This window comes from Hippopotamus amphibius, chromosome 7, assembly GCF_030028045.1.
Source record: "Hippopotamus amphibius kiboko isolate mHipAmp2 chromosome 7, mHipAmp2.hap2, whole genome shotgun sequence".
NCBI lineage: Eukaryota > Metazoa > Chordata > Mammalia > Artiodactyla > Hippopotamidae > Hippopotamus > Hippopotamus amphibius.
In genome coordinates, this window is record NC_080192.1 from 75,091,923 (window position 1) to 75,114,095 (window position 22,173).

Below are 22,173 nucleotides of genomic sequence, written 5' to 3' on the forward strand. Positions count from 1 at the left end.
GCATCAAGAGGGGGGATTGAAGAGGAAAGTTAGAAACTTACACTCAGCTAAAAATAACTCCATGCTTGTTTTGCTTTTGTGAAATATGCTTGCTGTGCGGAGAAAAACAGCAAAAACAGGACGACCTAACAATCGAATGTAACTTTAAGACGTTTTGCTAAAAAATGGAATGTCCTGCGCCTGCTCTTGTAAGTTCCTGTTTGGAAACTTCCATGCTCTGTAAACACGTGCACTATAAAAGTGAAGCTCACCCTGAGTTCGGGGCCCAGAACTTTGGAGCGTTAGCTCATCTGGGGCCGCCGGCTTAATAAACCTGAGTTCTCCAACCCTCCAAGTGTGGTGTTTGGTTTCTCAACGGACTGATTTCTGCAACATGCGGGCTGCACAGGCCCTTCGGTTGTGGTGGGCTTAACTACTGTGGGCACGCTGGTATACAAGGCTGGCTCCCAGCCCAGCTGGCTGCCAGGCCCTGCCTTGTGTGGAGGCTGCCAGCCCACTGATGGCTGGGACTGCATAAATTGTCCCCTCTTTGTTGGGAACTTTGCGGGGATAAAGAGGTGGTATCTACTAGGTGGTCTGCATTTATGTCAAACCGTAAATGGTGCAGCTTGAGGCAGAGGAGTCCCTTGGCTGGGATTCAGTGGTTTGGGATCTAGTCCCAACAACACCAGGAGGTGCTGAGTAGCTTTGGGCAAGTCAGACACAGTCTCTGGGCCTCAGTTTTTCTAGCTGTAAAATGGGAATATTATCACCTATGTTGTGGCTTACCTAACTTCATGCACACCTGAGAGGGACAGACTGCTGACCCAGAGGATCACAAGTCACCACATCCAGGCTCATGAGAGGACCCCTCCTTCTCCTCCTTGGCATCTGGAAGATAGGATGCTGATCTGGTGTGCAGGTCCATGGAGGAATGAGACAGCACCTCATTCTCCTCACTCTGCCACAGGCTCAGGGGTGCCCCGCTGTCCTTCCCAGCCTTTCCTCGTGGACGTTTTCCAAGTGGAATTTCCTGATCCAATTATCAGCAGGCAGGAAGCCTCTGTCTGTGTGGGGCTGGGGGGTTGGGAGGTGGGGGTGCAGAGCAGATAACACAGGCAATAATGCTGGGGGAGGGGACTGGAAACAGCCAGCGGGGGCCATGTGAGGGGGTGGCGGATGGACAGGGGATACGGTGGTCCTGGTCTCTGGAGGAACAGCTCGTTATTCCCCAGACTGACGTCTCACACCCCAGTTGGTCTAACAGGAAGCTTCATCTGAAAGTCACCTGAGCAAGGGAATTTTTCTCAGTCTCTGGGAAAGCCCCGTAGCAGGTCCCTGGTCCAGCCCAGGCTGGCTTCCTGCTTAAGCCAAACAAACATTTACAATCCTTGGTTGCAGTTTTACTTTCCTTTCACTCCGCATTATCCTCATGATGAAGATTAATTTTACACTCCCTCTGCGTGCTTTGATCCAGTGACTTCTTATCATCACAACCTAGAACTCTTGGACTTCTAGGAAAGCGAAACTTAGCAGCGGCTTGTTTCTCTCCTCAGATGCCTTACAAGCAGAGTGTGCTTGACTGAGGTGAGACGGGCCCACTGACAGATCAGCCCTCCTGCAGCCAGCTTAGACATCAAGGGCGCCCCATGCAGCCACTCGATGGCCAGCAGAGCTCTCCACAGCCAGCTCCCACCCACCTTTCCCTTGGGCTCCTCAGCGGCTTCCTGCTCCTTCTGCTTTGGCCAGTGTGACCTTCCTATAATTCCCAGACACGTCCTGCACGTGTCCATCCTTGCGTGTGCTGTGCTGGAATACCTTTTCCCCTCATCTCTGCCTTCAAAATATCCCTGTAAGAACAGTTTAAATGTCACTTCTTCTTTGAAGATTTTCCTGCTCCCCTCTTTTTCATCCACTAGCATATCTTTACTCATCCATTTTAGTGTGTAGGGTTTTTTGCATAATTTTAAAATTGGATATAATTCACATACCATAATATCTATCCCTTTAAAGTGTGCAGTCCAGTGGTTTTTAGCATATTCACAAAGTTGTGCAACCATCAGCAAAATCAATTTTAGAACATCTTCCTCACCCCCAAAAGAAACCCCATACCCCTTAGTTGTCACGCCCTATTCCTCCCTCTCTCCAGCCCCTGGCACCCATGCTAATCTACTTTCTGTCTCTATAGATTTGCCTATTCTGGACACTTCATATAAATGGAATCATATAATATGTGACCATTTGTGACTGGCTTCCCTCTCTTAGCACGTTTTCAAGGTTCATCCATGTTGTAGCGTGAATCAATACTTCATTCCTTTTCTTATGGTCAAATAACATCCCATTGTATGGAGAGAGCACATTTGTTTATCCACTCATCAGTTGATGAACATCTGGATTGTTTTCCACTTTGGCACTATTATGAATAATTCTTTTTTTAATCATATTTATTTTTATTTTTTCATTTTTATTGACATATAGTTGATTTACAATGTTGTGTTAATTACTGCTGTATAGCAAAGTGGTTCAGTTACACATATACATACATTCCCTTTTTAAAAACACTCTTTTCCATTATGGTTTATCATAGGATGCTGAATGTAGTCCTCTGTGCTATGCAGTAGAAACTTGTTGCTTATCCAGCCTATATATAAAAGCTTACATCTGGTAACCCCAACCTCCACTCCATCCCACCCCCTCGACAACCACTGCTCTTCACGTCCGTGAGTCTGTTTCTGTTTCTTTCTTTCTTTCTTTCTTTCTTTTTTACTAGTTATTTATTTATTTGGCTGTGCCAGGTCTTAGTTGCAGCATGCGGGATCTTTTAGTTGGGGCATGTGGGCTCTTAGTTGTGGCATGCAGGATCTAGTTCCCTGGCCAGGGATTGAACCTGGGCCCCCTGCATTGGGAGCATGGAGTGTTAACGACTGGACAACCAGGAAAGTCCCTGTTTCTGTTTCATAGATAGGTTCACTTGTGTCATATTTTAGATTCCACATATAAGTGATACCATATGGTGTTTGTCTCTCTCTTTCTAACTTACTTCACTTAGTATGATCATCTCTAGTTGAATTCCCTCTTTATCCCCAATAATCCCTTAAATTCTAGTTTGTCTGATGCTAATACAGGTACACCTGAACAGAGGCTAAGACCAAGGAGCCTAATCTGTCTTTTATGATGAACAAGAATAATGACTTGGACATAGTTAAAGGAAACTTTTACTTTTGGCTTACAATTAACTAAATCAAAGGATTTACATAGGGTAAGGATTCAGGGGTGAGGTTGCTCTTGGTTGCCCCCTTATGTCTCAGAGATATGGCCAAAGTTTGGTGGTCTTACATTCTTACATGGAGTAAGATGTATGAGAAGTGTAGAATCATGGTCTCACTTCAGTATCAAAAACAATCAATATTACTTTCACAGCACAATTTCAACCCACCAGGGAGCAAAACCCCCAGCATGATACCTAGGCTCTTTCTGAGTCAGCACTGGGCAATCTCCTCCTATCTGCTCTTGGGCTGCAAGGCATTTTCCAGGCATTTTCCACTTATGTCATCTTGAGGGATCTCCAAGGCAAGCCTGATCATGGACTGCCACAACCTGTTTGCTTGTTCTTCATATTTGCTTGGTATATTTTTCTTTTCCTTTATTTTTAGTCTTTTTGGATTTTGTTTTAGGTCCATCTCTCAGAGGCAGAATGTAACAGGATTGTATTTTTAAAATTTATTTATTTTTTATTTGCCCAAACTGAAAATCCTTGTCAACTAATAGATGAATTTAAGCCATTCACATTTATTATGAGTACTGCTCTGTTTGGACTTGTACCTATCTACTTTACTTTTTATTCTTTTACCTCCTATCCTGCCTTTTGTTGGACTGTTGAAATTGGAGTTTATTATTTTAATGATTTGGAATTTATATATCCCATTTGTAGTCTTCTACACTCTGTATGTTCTTCAACATATCAATTCAACTTATATGTTTCTCATTTTTATTGTTAATAATTATTTCTTCCTAGTGAGAAAAGAAAGTTAGCATGCTTTTTCTTCCCCTCACTCCATCCAAGATGATAGTCTGTGGTTTTCACTCCAGATTATTACTGAATTTTTTTTACAACTAACAACTTATTTAGACTCAACATTTTGTGCTTTAATTAATCATGAAAAGTTAAATTTTCTTGTTTTTTCTTCTTTGTGAAGCAATTTCTCTAATAATTCTTTCATAAAGTATTGGTGAGTGAAAAACTGAGTTTATATCTGAAAATTTCATTTTTCTCTCATTTGAATGGGAGTAGTTGCTTGGAGAATTTTAAATTTCAAAATTGTTCCCTCATCAAAATGAAGACTTAAGATCTGTGCATTTCAGTGTATGTAAATTATAGCTTAATAAAATAAAAAAAAAAAACTCTGAACCTTCAAGATATTATTCCATTGTCTTTCAGCATCCAGTATGGTTGAGAAAAAGTCTACCGTTAATTTGATTCACATATCTTTGTAAAGTGATCTATTTTTTTTCCTACTTGGGTCTTCTCTTTACCCCCAATGTTCTGAAATTTCATCAGTATTGTCAAGATGAAGATTTTTTTTTTTCATGTATTCTGTCAGGCAACTGATGCACTTTCTCAGCATGAAGAGTCACGTCTTTCTTCAATATAAATTTTCCTTTTTTCTTTCTTTGAGTATTCTCCTTCCTCCATTTTCTCTATTTTCTCCTGAAATTTTGGAAATTTGAACTTCTGCATCTATTCTCTATTATTTCATACATTTCATCTATTTGTAATTTTGCAGTCCATTCTGTTTGATTCCAGATCATGAATTTTTCAGTTATAATCTTTTTTTGCTATTCAATCCACCTAATGAGTTTTTATTTCAATGATTTAGTTGTTTCCAAGGTACCTAGATTATTTGATGCAATATCTTTTTGCATCTAATTATATTTGTCCTAAAGCCCAGGTCTGTCTGCTCTATTAACTCTATTTTTTTTTTCAGGTATGAAGTCCTCTTTTTGTTGAGTTTGATGCCTTTTCCCCCATGATATTAGCTTTCCTCAAATACTTGGTTTTTCCTGGGTTTCATCTCCTCTGGAACTGAGATTCCTGGTTAGCCTGAGTGGCTTGCTTGCAAATAATAGAATATTCAGCATGAATTACACTGCATCTGCCTAAAGTGATAATGAGAAATGGAATGTATGTGTGCTGGACAAGATGAGTCAACAATTAGCCTTCTGGACATAGAGGCTTCCGTTCCCCTAGGGAACTGTCAGTGTTTGGGGCTTTGCCTTAACTCTTTGACCCAGACATTCACCCCCACTGCTCCTGCCCATGGTCAGACACACTGTGGCTCACTGCCTGGCCTGAGATAAACATTCCCGGCTGTGCATCCTGTGATGTCCCCAACCACCTGTGGTCAGTTAAGTATGAGCCACCTCCTGCTCCCAGTTCTCCAGTTCTGGGTTTGAAAAATCCCTAGACCTGCTCCCACCATTTTCAGCAGTCTTTTCTGTAGAATGTTGTCCTGTAGTTTCCATGTTCAATCTGATTACATCTGTTTTTCATATTTTAGAATGGTTTTTGGTTCACCAGGTTTTCCCTATATTGTTTTCTAGTGAAGATATGTATTTATTTAGATGCTTTATGAACAGTTTATAGAGAATTAGAGTAAAAAGAAACAACTACATGTGTTCAGCCTGCTATTGTAAACCTAAGATTGAAAAGCTTTTTTCTATAGGCTTTAAAAAAACGCTTACTGGGCTTCCCTGGTGGTGCAGTGGTTAAGAATCTGCCTGCCAATGCAGGGGACATGGGTTTGAGCCCTGCTCCAGGAAGATCCCACATGTCTCGGAGCTACTAAGCCCTCAAACCGCAACTACTGAGCCTGCAAGCCACAACCACTGAGCCCACATGCCACAACTACTGAAGCCTGTGTGCCTAGAGCCCGTGCTCCACAACAAGAGAAGCCACCGCAGTGGGAAGACCTTGTACTGTAACAAAGAGTATCCTCTGCTCTCCACACCTAGAGGAAGCCTGCATGCAGCAACGAAGACCCAACACAGCCAATAAATAAATAAATAAATAAATAAAACACTTATTCTAAAAAAAGGTGAAATTTACCAAAAAATGCTTACCACATTATACTATAATTATTTATTAGCCAGTATGACTCCTAAAGACACAGATAAGACTGTGCTCATAATAGGATAGCTTCTAGTATCAGGTACTTAATATGCTTTGGAATTAGTTTGATGAATGAATGAAGAAATGATTGAGTCAGTGTGGTTATAATGAAGATTCTCGTTCTTGCCCCATCATTTATTCCTCTTCCCTGGGTCTCAGTTTTCCTATCTATAAAACTGGAGAAAAGGTTAGAGATAAATCCTTTCATTTTAATCAGAAGTAATTCCGTTAGTATTTCTTGTAGGCCAGGTCTGCAGCTCAGATCTGCTGCTGAGCCCCTCTGGTGGATTTTTCATTTCAGGTACTGTGCTTGTCAACTCCAGAATTTCTATTAGGTTGCTTTTATAATTTCCACCTCTCTATTGATATTCTCTATTTGGTGAGACATAACATATTTTCCTTTAATTCCTTAGACATGGTTTCCTTCAGTACTTTGAACATAGTTGTAACAGTTGATTTAGTCTTTAATAAGCCCAACATTCAGCCTTCCTTTAGCGACTGATTTTGTCATGGGCCGTACCTTCCTGTTTCTTTGCAGATCTCATAATTTTTTTTTTTGAAAAACTGGGTCTTTTAGGTAATATAATGTGGCAACTCTAAATATGAGACACGCATTTCCCTGCTGTTTGCCTGTTTAGTGACTTTCCTGGACTAATTCTGTAAAGTCTATATTCTCTGTAGCATGCAGTCACTGGTATCTCTGCTCAGTTAGCTTAATGGTCAGGTAATGACTGGACAGAAATTTCCTTAAGTGCCTTGAGCTAGAAAATCTACCTCTTACTAAGGAGCTCTATGTGTTGGTTAAGGAGCTCTGTGTGTTGGTTGAGGCCTGCCATCAACGCTCAGGCAGTTTACAACTCTGTCTTAGCCTTTACCTCCTGCTTGCACAGGGCCTTGCGGTCAGCCAGTGAGAGACTGGGGCCCTAGCACGTCTTTCCTGATCCTGCACACGGTCTTTTAGAGCCACAGGAATGTGTCAGAGCTTTTAAAGTCCCCTATGAACATTTTTCAGATCTTCCTCTGAAATTTTTGACTGGGCCCTTGTTTGTCACAACTGGTACCACAGACTCAGGCAGCTGCAATGTTAAACAATTGAAGCTGATGATGTTTGACAAATGCCTGGGGATAGTGGTTTTCCCATGGAGAAGGCTCCAAGTTGTGTTAAGTAATGACAACACCCTATAAATGAAGATTTTCCAGGGAAGTGTAGTACAGACCAAGAGGGATGATGCTCTGGTGACAGAGCTTTCTGAGGAGCTCCCAACACAACCTGTCCCCTCTGGTGGTTGCAAGGCTGCTGGTTTTTAAAACTACTGTGGAGCTGAAGTTAGAGGGATGGGAACAGGCCAAGTTAAACCACCACAAACCCCACTGCTCTTATCAAAACTGAGTAGTTTCTCTTGGATAAACCTTGTTAGCCTTTGGCTAATATCCAGAGTTTGGAAAAGTTGCATTTTATAATCTTGCCAATATTCCTATTGCTTTTATGGAGAAATGGATTTACAGAAGTCCTTAATCCACCATTCCAGAAGTCCCCCTTCTGGTGCTGCGTAGGTGTTAACTAATAAGGAGGTACTTGCTGGAAATAGGATTAAAGTGCTACCCTCGCCTTGAAGGTATTTGGGTTTAAGAAAAGACACTTAAAAGATGAAAAAAGTTATCTTAGGATCCACAGGAATCACTCCAGAACACTGGGGTGATGTGGGGGCTGTCAGGGCTCACACCCAGACCCCCGATGGCCAGCCCAGTGACCTCCTGCCTGCTTCTGCTGGGAGATGCCTCTTCCAGGGAAAGGAAGCCACCATATTTAGAGTACTTCCTCTAAGATACAAGTTTCATTCATACTCATTATCCTCACAATGTACCAGCAAAGAAAATTATCTTATTTCCACTTCACAGATGAAGAAACTGAGCGTCACAGAAGTCCAAGTCACATGACAAAGGTTAGAACACTCACAGGTGGCAGAGAGGGGATCCTACTCCAGAGTGAAAGTGGGGATGCAGTTTGTGGAGGTGCCTATCATCATGATTTTGGGCACAATAGGTTCAAACTCCCTATTAGCCCTCTCTCTCACCAGTCAGGAAGCAGGAACAACAGCAAAGTAACAGGTGTAGCTTGTCCTCCAACCCCGCCCCCCAACACCTGCTGGTGGGGGGGGGGAACTGGGGAGGGGCAGGTCAACTCCTCCCTTCAATCAGGAGCCAGAGCCTCTAGGAAGTCCTCACAAGTCAAGGGTAGCCAGAGAAGAGCCTGGTTGTAACTGTAGGACCATCCCCTTCACATGCTCAGCAAAACAGAGTCCACAGGCCTGAGGTTCCCAGGTCCTGCCTAGTCCACTGCCAGCCCAGGGGCTGTGTGTGTGTGTGTGTGTGTGTGTGTGTGTGTGTGTAGAACAGGAAGGCATGTTCCCACGCCCCTGCTTCCTGACCAGTCCCCAGCCCCACTCACTCCCACTGACTGCAACAAAGGGGACACACACACTACAAAATCATTCACAAAAAACTTTGATATCTCAGAAATTAGCAAGGAAATGAGCACGATGATAACAGTGCATTCTCATGCGCTGACTCATCTTCAGATGCATGACGTCAGGTGACTGCTGATCCCCTTTACCAAGGACTTGTTAAAGTGACCCAGCTTCCATACAGACTGTCAACACCCTACCAGGCAGACAGCGGCCAAGATGGCGGAGTCGAAAGACCCTGAGCTCACCTCCTCTCATGAGCCCACCAAAATCACAACTATATAGAGAACAACCATCGATGAAAAAGACCAGACCTATCAGAGAGACTGTCTACAACTAAAGACATAAAGAAGGAACCACAATGAAATGGGTAGGAAAGGTAGACTCACCATATAATCAAGTCCCATACCCCTGGGTGGGCGACCCACAAGCTGGAGAGGAACTGAAGAGGTTCTTCTCACAGGAGTGAGAGTTCTGAGCCTGATGTCAAGCTCCCCAGCCTGGGGGTCTGGCACCCAGAAGACAAGCCCCCACTGCATTTGGCATTGAAGGCCATCAGGGCTTAATTTCAGGAGTCCTAAAGGACTGGAGGAAATAGAGGCTTCACTCTTAAAGGGCACATGCAACATCCCACACACTGGGACCCAGGGCGGAAGCAGTAATTTGACAGAAGCCTGGGCCAGACCCACATGCTGGTCTTGGAGAGTCTCCTGGAGAGGTGGGAAACTGGGGGCAGCTGTGGCTCCCCCTGGGGACGTAGACACTGCTGGCAAACATTTTGGGGTGCCTGTTCTACTGCCTGACCATTACTGCTGGTGGCTGCCACCTTGGCTCTCAACAGGCCAACACAAGCTTCAGGACACCCTGGACCCCATACCCAACTGTGTCAGAAACCAGCTCTTCCCCTCACCACACCAGAAATCTGACACCAGCTCTAAGGTGCCTGGGCCCTGCAGCCAGACTCCAGGACCCGGTTCTGCCTGCCAGCAGTCCAGCACCAACCCTAGAATCTGGCTTCATCCACCAGTGGGCAGGCAACAGCCCCAGAGTCTTCTGGATCCTGACTCTGCCCATCGGTGAGCCAGCACTAGTCCCAGAGCTCCCTGAGGTTCCTCAGCCAGCTGCCTGATGACCAAGCCCTGCTACCAGCAGCCAGCAGCACCCACACAAGGCAGGGCCTGGCAACCAACTGGGTTAGGGGCCAGCTAAGCCTACCAGACTGCCCACATAGTCAGCCTACCACAGTGGAAGGACCCACACAGCCCTCTTAGGGGGAACCCCTAAAGCATATCGCTCGGGTGACGAGAGGGGAGTCCACTGCTAGGACACACAGAATGTCTCCTACAGGAGGCCACCTCTCCAAGGTCAAGAAACATAACTAACCTACCACATACGTATAAATACAAATAGCAAATTAGACAAAATGAGGCAGCAGAGGAACATGTTCCAGATGAAAGAACAAGATAAAACCCCAAAGATATGACCTAAGTAAAGTGGAGATAGGTGATCTACTGAAGAAAAAGTCCAGACTAATGATCGTAAAGACAGTCAAAAAACTCGGGAGAAAAACAGATGCACAGAACAAGAAGTTCGAGGTTTTCAACAAAGCATAGGAAATATAAAGAACCACCAAACAGAGATGAGGGCTACAACAACTGAAAGGAAAAACACCCTAGGAGGAGTCAACAGCAGGCCAAACGATACTGGGGACCAGATCAGCGAGCTGGAAGGCAGAGTATTGGAAATCACTGCCGCTGAACAGAAGAAAAGAAAAAAGAATGAAAAGAAATGAGGATCGTTTAAGAGCCCTCTAGGACAACATCAAATGCACTGATATTCACATTATAGGGGCCCCAGAAAGAGAAGAGAGAAAGGGGCTGAAAACATATTTGAAAACACAATAGCTGAAAACTTCCCTAACCTGGGAAAGGAAAAAATCCCTCAAGTCCAGGAAGTCCAGAGAGTTCCATATAGGATTAACCCAAAGAGGAACATGCCAAAACACATTATAATTAAAATGAGAAAAATTAAAGATAAAGAGAGGTATTAAAAGCAGCAAGGGAAAAGCAACAAATAACATACAAGGGAACTTCCATAACGCTATCAGCTGATATTTCAACAGAAACTCTGCAGGCCAGAGGGAGTGACCCGATATACTTAAAGTAATGAAAGAGAAAAGCCTACAACCAAGAATACTTTACCCAGCAAGGCTCTCATTCAGATTGAATGAGAGATCCAAAGCTTTACAGACGAGCAAAAGCTAAAAGAGTTCAGCATCATCAAACCAGCTTTACAACAAATGTTAAAGGAACTTCTCTAGGTGAAAAACAAAAGGCCACGACTAGAAACAAGAAAATTATGAAATGAGAAAGCTCACTGGTAAAGGCAAACAGACAAGGATGAGTCAAAAATTATCCGCACTCTCGTTATATTAAAACTTCTATTGGCCGCACTCTTATCAGTGCTTTCCGTTCAAGGCTACTGTCTCCCCAGTCACTGCTGTGCAGGTGTGAACGTTACATCAGTTCATTTGTAACTGCAGTGCGAGCAAAAATGGATGCCCCACTTGTGATCTGCATGAAAAAAGAGCAGCATGCAGTGACTTGTTTTTCGTGATCTGAGGGTGTGCCTGGTGCCATTATTTACCAATGACTTTGTGCACAGTATGGAGAAAGTGTTTTGTCGCAAAGAAGTGTGTATGAATGGACAGAGAAATTCAAGGAATGTCGCACAAGCATTAGCCATCAGGAAGGAGCTGGACACCTGTCCATGTCCACGGCTGATGACAACATTGAGCATACATGTGAAATGATTCTGTCGAACAGACAAGTGACAGATTATGTGGCAAATCATTTGCAAATCAGCCATGGCTCAAAGGTTCAACAATCACGAGTGCTCAGTACAGTGAGATGCTTATTAAAGAGCTGACGCCTAAACTTCGGATTAAACACAGAAGACTAATAGCCAAGGGTGCTGTGATCTTGCATGACTATGCACGTCCACACACTTCTGCCCACACTGTTGACACTCTGCAAAAACTTCGTTTTTAAGTGTTAAAGCATGCTCCCCATAGTCCTGATCTTGTTCCATTGGACTTTCACCTGTTTGGTCCCCTGAAAGCAGCCCTACAAGGATGAAGTGTCACTTCTGATGAGGAAGTGAAGACAGCAGTGCATTTGTGGCTCACAACTCAGCCTAAAACATTTTTTAATGAGGGAACAAAAAAGCTTGTTGACAGACAGACAAAGAGTTTTGAAAAGCAAGGAGGTTATGTCGAAAAATGATGTATTTGTCTTTTCTAAAAGTTAATTAAAATAAATTCTACAGCCAGAGTGCGGATATTTTTGACTCACCCTCGTACAGTGAAGGTAGGAAATCATCCACACACAAAGCTAGCAGGGAGGCTAGAAGACAAAAGTAGTAAAATCATCTCTACCCACAATAAGCAGTTAAGGGATACACAAAATAATTAGATGCAAAATATGACAACAAAAACAGTCATTGTGAGGGGAAAGAATACAAATGCAGGGTCTTTTAAATGCATTTTTTAAAAATTGGGGTATAGTTATTTTATAGTGTCGTGTTAGTTTCTACTGTACAGTAAAGTGGAGTTCCCTGTGCTATACAACAGGTTCTCATTAGTTATCTATTTTATACATACTTGTGTATATATGTCAATCCCAATCTCCCAATTCATCCTGCCCCCGCTTTCCCTCCTTGGAGTCCATACACTTGTTCTCTACGTCTGTTAAAATGCATTTCAAATTAAGAGATCAGCAACTTAAATAATCAGCAACCACAAACTAAAAATCTATAACAGATATACAGGCAAAAAAGAAAAAGGAATCTAAACATAACACTATACACAGTCATCAAAGTATCAAGAGAACAAAAGAAGACAGAAAGAAAAAAGACCTACAAAAACAAACACAAAACAATTAACAAAATGGTAATAACACATATTGATAATTACCTTAAATGTAAATGAACTAAATTTACAACCAAAAGACACAGAGTAGCTGAGGGATATAAAAACAAGACCCATATGTGCTGCCTTAAAAGAGACTCATTTCAGATCTAGAGACACACACAGAATGAAAAGATACATGCACCCCAATGTTCACAGCAGCCTTATTTACAATCACCAAGACATGGGAGCAACCTAAGTGTCCATCAACAGATGAGTGGATAAAGAAGTTATGGTATACATATACAATGGAATATTACTCAGCCATAAAAAAGGATGATATTTTGCCATTTGCAGCAACATGGATGGACTTAGAGGGCATTATGATAAGTGAAATAAGTCAGGGAAAGACAAAACCTGTATGATAGCCTTTATATGTGGAATCTAAAAAAATACAACAAACTAGTGAATATGACAAAAAAGCAGACTCACAGATATAGAGAACAAACTGGTGTTTACTAATTGGGAGAGGGAACAGGGGAGGGCCAATTTAGGGGTAGGGGATAAAGAGGTACAAACTATTAAGTATAAAATAAGCCATAAGGATATACATATATTCTTAAGATTTATTTTGTTACTTATTTATTTTATATTTTGGCTGCACTGGGTCTTCGTTGCTGCACACAGGGTCTCTAGTTGCGGCGAGCGGGGGCTACTCTTCACTGTGGTGTGCAGGCTTCTCATTGCAGTGGCTTCTCTTGTTGTGGAGCACAGGCTTTAGGCACTCAGGCTTCAGGAGCTGTGGCATGTGGGATCAGTAATTGTGGCTCTCAGGCTCTAGAGTGCAGGCTCAATAGTTGTGGCACACGGGCTTAGTTGCTCCATGGCATGTGGGATCTTCCCAGACCAGGGCTTGAACCCGTGTCCCCTGCATTGGCAGGTGGATTCTTAACCACTACACCACCAGGGAAGCCCTACTAGGATATACTGTACAACAGGGGGAACAGAGCCAACAGTTGTATAATAACTATAAAGTGTAACATTAAAAAACTGTGAATCTCTATATTGTGCATCTATAACTTATATAACATTGTATAGCAATTAAACTTCAATTTAAAAAAATAAATAAACAAAATTCCACCCAGATGCTCTGTGCAGCTGGTCCAGGCTCCTCAACACCCCAGGGTGGGCAGGGCTTCACCAGACACACACAGATACCTTAACTTCCTCAGCCATAAAACCAGGGATCAGGCCACCCCTCTCTACACAAAGGCCCTTCTTACTGACACATGTGGGTTCTTGGGATTCTTGGGACTTAGGTGTACCAGGGATTGCTAGGTCCATGGTGGCTGAACCAGGTGGCCAGCCAAAAGCCTTGGCACACAAAGATGAACGTGGAACTAAGCAGAGGGGCAAGAACCCCACTGGCCCATTGCTGAGCCACTTTCTCCAGTTAGGCACCTACCAGGGAGGGAGTTTCGGTGCGGGCAGAAAGAGGTACCTCCTTGCTCCACTGGCCCCAACCTGCTGAGGAGGGGGAAGAGTCATTGTGGCCCTGACTCCCTCTGTCTGCCACATCAGTTGCTGACCAGCCTTTCTTACTCTTCTCCAGAAAGAGGACAGAGCTGTACTTCTTTCCTAGGCAGGAGCCGGGCTCAGAGATATGCACCTATACCATGTGGCCATCTCTGGTGCTCAGAGCAGGATGGTCCCAAGCTGGGGCCACCGCCTCAATCTCCCAGCGACACAGGGGGCATTTGGCCGTGTCCCTGAAGATACGCCAGGCGCAGTAGCTGCAGAAGTATGTGTGGCCGCAGGGGAGAAGGCAGGTGTTGGCAGCCTGGTGGAAGCAGACAGCACACTCCTCTCCTGTCGTGGCTGGAAAAGGTGACAACATAGGTCAGGGGCACTTGGGGGCAAGGGGTGGGCAGCCCACTCATGATATACCCACAGCACAGAGAACTATGTGGTCGGATTTTGAAGAATATTACCTTGTAAGAAAACGCTCACAGTGTAATCACGTGAAAAAAGTTGGGAAGAAAACCATAAGGTACATACACACATATCATAAGATTCTGATTTAGAAAACAGGGAAAACAAAGCACAAATAACTCCATATATATATGACCACAAAATACTGGGAGGAAATCCACCTAACAGGTAAGGGAAGGTCTGGGAGGTGTTTTTTTGTTTTGTTTTGCTTTTTCACTTCCTTCTTTATCCTTTCATATGTATTTTACTTCTGTTTGGCAAAGCTTTTACTATGAACATGGATTGCTTTTTTTAAAGCAGGCAGACAAAATAACATCTGTTCGTGAATGTGCCCTAGTAACTTGTGAAGTTAGCCAATGTCCTAGAAGGCAGAGCTGTTAAATTGCTTTTAGGTTTCTAGTGGCAGAGCCAAATCTTTTTGGCCTAAAGGCTGCGGGAGACTTGATAGGACTTGGAGAGACTTAACTGAGTTCCCAGGGCTGGGGCCTCCCCCAGCTCCCCTAGCGCTGGAGTCCTGGGGAGTCCCTGAGAGTCCAGGAAGCCACTCACCTTCCGGCTCTGGCAGAGTCTCATCACTGAGGACCCATGGCATGGTTGTGGGGAAGGTGTTGCCTGTAGGATCTGAGGCAGAAAGGGAAAGTCAGGGCATGGAGAAAGCAAAGTCAGGGTGTTCCCACTCCCCCCACCCCCCCAGCCCCTGCCCTTAAAGCAAAGTGTTCATCTGCTTTCTCTTCTGGGGTGCAGTGCTGGAGCTGCAAGCTGGTCATCCAGCCCTGTCCTGGCCACCCCTTTCCCAGTTTAACCCAGCAGAGAGCTGCAGATTCCTCTTCCTAATCCACCCTTCCTTTAGACAGCTCCCCTTTGCCTTACTGTGGCTGCTTGAGTGGAGACCTTCAGCACTATTCATGGTCCCCAACCCAGAAGTGCATCAGAATACCCCAGGAGGTGGGAAAAACAGGTGCTCAGGCCCCACTCCAGACCTACCAAACCAGGTGCTCCAGGGTTCCAGAAGCCATGACAAGCAATTTGGAAAACAAACGCGCTGGGGGACTGTAATGCTTGTACAAGCCCATGAACACCAGCCCAGGAATGCCAACATTTCTTTTTATGAGTGTTCCTGTAACTCCTCGCTCCCCTGAAACCCACTCTCCTTTCAGGTGGTCCTTGTTTCCCCACCCAGTGCCTGAACATCTCACCTTCGCCCCCCACCCAGGCTGCCTTCTTGCTCACCTCTAACTCTCACACTTATGTTTCCTTTGTTGCCACCCTTGTTTGCAGCGAACTCCTACTTAGACTACAAAGCCCAACCCCCAAATTTCTTCCTTTGTGAATGCGATCAGCCCTCTAACAGATGTTTGGGATGCTGAGCACGTCTTCCCCTTTTTCAGAGACAAGGTTGCCCTCCCTATGACTGGGTCTTGTCCCCAGCGCCCATCTTCATACCCTGATAAGAGCTGATAGAAAAACTGCATATCAATGAAAGAACAGTTCTCCCCGCAGGTCTGGATGCGGATGAAGCCTCCACCTCCTCCCCTCCCAGGGGCGGTGCCTGGGTTCCCACCGGAGGCCTCACCCAGCAGCTCTATGGCTTTGGTGGTCCCATACACGTCCATCACGGCCCAGAGCGGGGCGCCCAAGAGCACGCCCTTGCGCAGCAGGAGTCGGGGGCCCGCGTTGACCCGGACGAAGAGCCGGCCGCGGCGGTTCACCCAGAAGCGCACGACGTCCCCCTCCAGCGCGCAGCCGTCCGGCAGCATGGCCGCCCACGTCGGGCTCTGCTGCTCCAGGTCCGGGCACACGAAGGGCGGCAGGCTGGGCGCGGGCAGCCGCGCGGGGTCCAGGCGCGTGAAGCCCACGCGGAGGCCGCCAAACCAGCCGTGCTCGTGACACAGCACGCGCAGCGCCACGCGCTCTCCCGGCCGCACGGGCCGCTGGCTGAACACGATGCCGTCGTGGAACGTGGCGCGCCTGCGCGCGGTGCTCCGCTGTGCGTCCAGACGCACCTGCGCGCCCACGGCCTCGGCGTGGAAACGGAGCGCCTCGCGGGGCATGTCGGCGTCTGCGGAGGCGGGAGGTGTCAGTGTGGGCGGCCCGGACCCGCTCGCTGCAGCGGCCGGCTCAACCCTCCCCTCCAGGGAAGGGGGCATTTCCACCAAACCCCCCCCTCGCAGGGGCCGCTGTCCCTGCTCTTCCCTCCTCCACCCCCAGAGGCCTTCTTAGAACCCGTGAGGACCCCGCTTTGCCGTCTGCCTGCGATCTTAGTTCCCTCCTGAAGCTTCCGAAGCTTCAGTTCCCCTCCCCTAGGGATGTTGTAAAAATTAAACTGATGGAAGTACCGGCTCTCGAACCTGGTAGTGGTTATTGCCTTTAACTAGAAAGAGCAGGTGTAGAACGGTAGACAGAATATGACCCTGGTTTTGTTTGGCACGTACATTTATGCGTTTATTATATGCATGTGTATCCTATCTGTATCTAGAAACAGCCTGAAAGGAGATGGGCTGACATGCTGTTTGTGGTGGGCTCTGGTGCTGTGTTGGTGCTGTTTTCCTCTCTGCTTGTGTGACTTTGTGATTTCCCACAGAGAAGGCGCGTCACGCGTGAAGGCATTGCCCCCAATGAGGGTGACTTCTCTTGTCCTGGGAGAGAAGGGGCTTGGCAACTCCCAACCCGGGGAGGGGGCGAAGCCTGGAGAGGGAGTCCCAGATCAGCCCCTCAGAATCGTGGGCTGGACCCAGCCAAGGCCTCAGTAGGCTTTGACATCAGGGAACTTCCGGACCTGACTCCACTTGGCAGCCAAGAAGGGAAAGTTCCTTGCTGGGCAGCCCTTCCTCTGAGCCCCAGAGGCCTGGAGGAAACTGGTGTCGCTTCCTGCCCCCAGAACAGCTCTTAGCCAGCTCCCCAGGCCTTCTCTCTCTCCCCTTCCCCTCCTGGCCCTGCTCTTTCTGGGTTGGAAGAGGAAGGCTGAAAATAAAAAGAGGTGAATTCAATCAAAGCTTGAGCCAGAGAAAGCTTGGTTCATAGGAGGCATTTAGTAAGGAGTGATTGGTGACTGATTTTTTTTTTTTTAATGGTACATGGAAAAGAAACTTTTGGTTACCAAAGCGGATGGTGGGGGGTGGGGGGAAGGGATAAATCAGGAGTTTGGGATTAGCAGCTACAAACTACTATATATAAAATAGATAAACAACAAGGTCCTACTGTAGAGCACAGGGAACTGTATATTCAATATCTTGTAGTAAACCATAACGGAAAATAATATGAAAACATACATATAACTGAATCACTATGCTGTACACCAGAAACTAACACAACACTGTAAACCAACTATACTTCAATTAAAAAATTAAATTTGAAAAATGGTAATAAGTCTGAGAAAGAAGCAAAAACAAAAAACACAAAAAAACTTGAGCCAGTCCCCAGCCCCGAGGAACAAGGCCCCTCCCTTCCAGATCTCCTCAGTCGCCCTTGGCCCTCTTGTCTGACACCCACATGCCTGCAAGGGTCCAGCCAGGCACAAGGAGGGAGGCTCCCTCTGGTCAGGCACAAGGGACACCCTTAAGGTCACAGTGAATCCATCCCTGACCTCTGCAGGCCAAAGACACGTTTCCCTCACCCTAGGTGTAAGGGGAAAGTGCTCACCCTAGCTGCGGGGGGGACCTCTGAACCCACCCTCACAGAGCCCTGCTAGCCAAGCTCACCCCTCCCTCACCCTTGCCCGTGCCACCGCCCCTTCCTGGAATGCCCTGATCTCTCCCTCCCTTCCCGAAGGGTCAGCCCACCACCCCTTGCTCCTCCAGACTGTGCACCAGCAAGGGAGGCCCAAAGTAGCCACAGATGGTGACCAGGAGCCAAGTTGAGGGTCCTGACATCAGGTGGACCTATCTTTGCACTCGCTCAAGTTGCTGGCGCAACCAGGAGACTCTGTGGAGGGCAGTGAGGATCGACACCCAGATTCTAGCCCCAGCTCTGCTGCTGCCCTAGGCCGGTCACTGCCCCTCTGGGTTTGATCTCCTTATCACAACAGGAATTCTATTCCTTCCAGCCCAGGCCTGGAGTCGCCAGGTATTTGTCTGGGGATCCTGAATGTGAAGAGTTAAGACCCCACCTGGACGGACATCAGGTGGGGGGGGGGGCAGTTAGGGGCTCCTGATGTAATCAGCTATATCCCACCCTGGAGGCTGGGGGCCACCCCCTCACTTGGCTGGGTCACCGCCCATCCCTGAGGTCGGACAGGAGGGGAGCCCTCGCTGGATGAACAGGATCCAACCCTGCCACCACCCTGCAAGGCAGAAAAGACCCCACTTGACAGCGGGTGAGCAGCAGGGACAGAGCTGGGGTTCAAACAGGGGTCACCTCTGCAGGGAAAGGGGCCCACCCTTGGGTCAGGGGAATAGGAGACCCATCAGGCCCCACTCCTTGGCCCTAGATGGTATCCAGTGGAGATGAGCCCATCCCGGCCAAGAGCTGACTCCCTTCCCTCGGCAAGGAGTCAGTGGATGGAGTTCCCCCCGCCCCATCACTTGCACAGCTGTCCTGGACAGAGGCTGACATAGGCAGGACAGGCTCTGGGGACAGTGGGATGGGAGAGGGGGATTGGGGGGAAGGAGAGGAGCCAGAGAACTGGCTGACGGGGAGGCAGTGCGGGCGGAGGCAGAACGCTGGGAGCGACCTTGATGGGTGCATGAGTCCCTCAGCAGGGCAGGGGGGCCCTGGGACCCCAAGAGAGACAGGCCTAGACCTCACAGGAATTAGATGGTCTGCAGAACTCACCCCTGTCTCAGGAGCTTCCCCAGGGCCTGTGGGAGCTACGTCCTCATGTCACCAGTTAGAGGAGGGAGGCTGAGAGGACACAAGTGCTGCGCAGGCCACCAGAGGCCAGTGGACTGTGCTCCCTTCTCCCAGCACCACGCCCAGCCTCCACTCACTAGCTCGGCAGCCCTGCAGCAGCGTGGCCTCGACAGGCGCACAGGGCTCCTCAGGTGGCAGCCTCTCCCCGCAAGCTGTCCTGTACAGCTGTGTTGGCTGTTCGCTGCAGAAGGCCAAAGTTGAGTGGCACCGACAGCCACCCTCATTCTCCCAGCCTGGCAGAGACCCTGCAGAACTGCATCTGCCCATGGGGTCCCTTCCTTTGCTTTACACGGGCCTCTGCGCCTGAGTTTGGAGCTGGCTTTGGGTGGCATCTCCTTCCACAGGGTGGGCTGGCAGGGCTCCTCCCATTCTTTGACCCAGGCTCCCCGGTCCCACCTGCTCCTGGGCTGGGGAGAGGCAGAGGTGGGCACAGGCCAAGTGTGGCTCTCCAAGTAGGCCTGTCCCCAGCCGGCTGGGCAGGGGGTTCTGAGCACCGCATGCTGGCAGGTGGCTGTTCTTAGCAGCCCCATTTTCAGGCAGGATCCTAAGGCTGCATAAGCAGAGCTCCCCATGGAGGACCCTCCCCAATTACTCTGCCTGCCTCCTTCGCTCCTCCACTGTGCACTGGCCTTGGCAACAACGACCCTCTGGGCTGCTGGGGAGCAGGGAACACATTCACGGCCTTTTGGATGTCCTGCCCTCCAGACAGGTGGATTCCAATCAGAGAATCTTTGCAGCAAGGCTCTTGGAATCTGAGTGACAAGGGTCAGCCCTCTGTGCAGTGAGTACCTTTCCTGACCTTCCTCACTGTCATCAACACCCCTCCAGCCATCAAGCCTCTCCTGGCGCCAGGCACCCACTAAGTGCCCTTACAGCTTCCCCACCACCCCACAGGGACACACTCAGAGGGAACGGCGCTTGGGAAGGTGGTTGTGCAGCCAGAAGGGAGGGAGCCCCGGCCCAGCTCCTCATCCTGAGCCCCTGTGCTGCCTCCTTCATGCACCATCATTGCCTGGAATCCAAACACAGTTGCTGCTGCTGCTGCAGCAGTGGTGGCAGTGGTGGCTTGGCCCCGCCCCACCCTGCCCCCAGGCTCAGGTGCCACCTGCTTGCTGGTGTGCGAGCCTTAGGTTACTAGGGGGCCAAAGGCTGAGGCTCCCTTTGCCTGGGAGGGAGCAGACCAGGCTCTGGGAGCAGGGATGCCCAGTCTGGATCTCTAGTGGTAAAAGACCCAGTTTTCCATCTCCCACCGCACGTATCAAGGGAATGCTGTGGCCTCAGGTGAGGCTGGCAGAGAACCACGGTGCCTGGTGACCTTGTGGCTTGTGCTTCTGGCAGCTCTGTAACCGGCAGGGTGGGATGCATTGGCTCCCAGCCTGAGGACGAGGAAACTGAGGCTCCAGGGAGAATAGACTCGCCCAGGGTCCCCCAGCGGAGCTGGGACCCCTGGTCTTCCACCAGGCCCCCTACACTCTACCCCACTTCCCACCCCAGCCAGTCTTCTCTTTGCACAACAGGATCTGAAGGCAGATGGGTCATGTGGGTCAGCACATCACTGCAGGGATTCTGGACCCAAGTCACTCGGCCTCTGTTGGATTCTTGCAAAGAAAGGAAGCTCACTACCTTACTGCCTCCTAATAGCTCACTACCTAGGGCAGCCCAGCCTGTATCAGAAACTCCTTCTGAGCAATATTTACACTGACTATACTCTACCTCCCGAGACTTCTACCCCAGCAATAACACAGAGCCCCCCCACCTCTGCTTCTTGCTCTCCTGGTCCAGGGACCAAGCTCAGGGCTCCTACTTACCAGCCTGGGAGCAGATCTGGGCCCCCATAAGCCTGGGGTCCTTGGGCACCGGTCCCTGGGTCTGAAGGCCTGTGGATAGGTTTCCAAAGGATTCAGCAGGTCCCCTTGTCATGGGCCAGGATCATATTACAGTGTTGATGATTAATTAGAGATTGCAGTCACGGGTTACAATATCCAGGGAATTTCCTGATGACTTCTGGCTTGCAGCAGGCCTGCAGCAGCTGGCTGGCCTGGAGGAAGTGGGGACTGAGGAGATGGCCTGGGTAGGATTGGGCGTACACGTCTCTCTTACTTCTGACCAGTTGCTCTCAACCCAGCTGTGTATTATAATTGCCTGAGTCATGTTAATAAGTACCTGGACCCAGACCTGCCCCCAGAGACCTTGATTCCAGTGGCCTGAGGTGAGGCCCAGCACCGGCATCTTTTAAAAGCACCTTAGGGACTTCCCTGGCCATCCAGTGGTTAAGACTCTGTGCTTCCACTGCAAGGGACACAGGTTCAATCCTATCAGGGAACTAAGATCCCGTATGCCGTGCAGCGCAGCCAAAAAATAAAAAATAAAATAAATAAAAACCAAAATAATAAAAATAAAAACATCACAGATGATTACAATGTACAGCCAGGGTAAAGAGTCACTGCTACGGACCCCAGCATACAGGAGGCGCTTAATCAGTGTTGGTGAAATGGATTGAATTGAATTAGCTGCATCCCAGGACCTGTGAAGCTGCCCCAGGCCCTGGTCTCTGGCAGAGAGGAGAGGGGCCAAGCAGACAGAATGGGAAAGATGCTGATTGCTCCCAGCCTTACTGGGGCTGGAATTCCACTTCCCAGAATCCCCCACAAAATGCACTGAGTCCCACAGGAGGTCACGCCCAAAGCCCAGCTCCCAGGGTGTTGGCAGTGGCAAAGAGGTCAGAGATCTTCTGCCCCTTCCGTCAAAGAAACAGAGGCTGGTGGCGGGAAAGTGGCTTGCTCTAACCGAGGGCTTCTCAGATTGCAACTTGC

General features: G+C 48.0%; 1 protein-coding gene across 1 annotated transcript; it reads right to left on the minus strand.

Annotated features, from left to right (window-relative positions):
• Positions 1-14,189: 14,189 nt before the first annotated feature.
• On the minus strand, positions 14,190-21,280 carry NEURL3 (neuralized E3 ubiquitin protein ligase 3). Its single transcript, XM_057743369.1, has 4 exons — positions 21,169-21,280; positions 16,086-16,571; positions 15,062-15,133; positions 14,190-14,398 (listed from the first exon to the last, which is right to left on the minus strand). The coding sequence occupies exons 1-4, from the start codon at positions 21,278-21,280 to the stop codon at positions 14,190-14,192; spliced, it is 879 nt and encodes a 292-aa protein (XP_057599352.1).
• Positions 21,281-22,173: the final 893 nt, after the last annotated feature.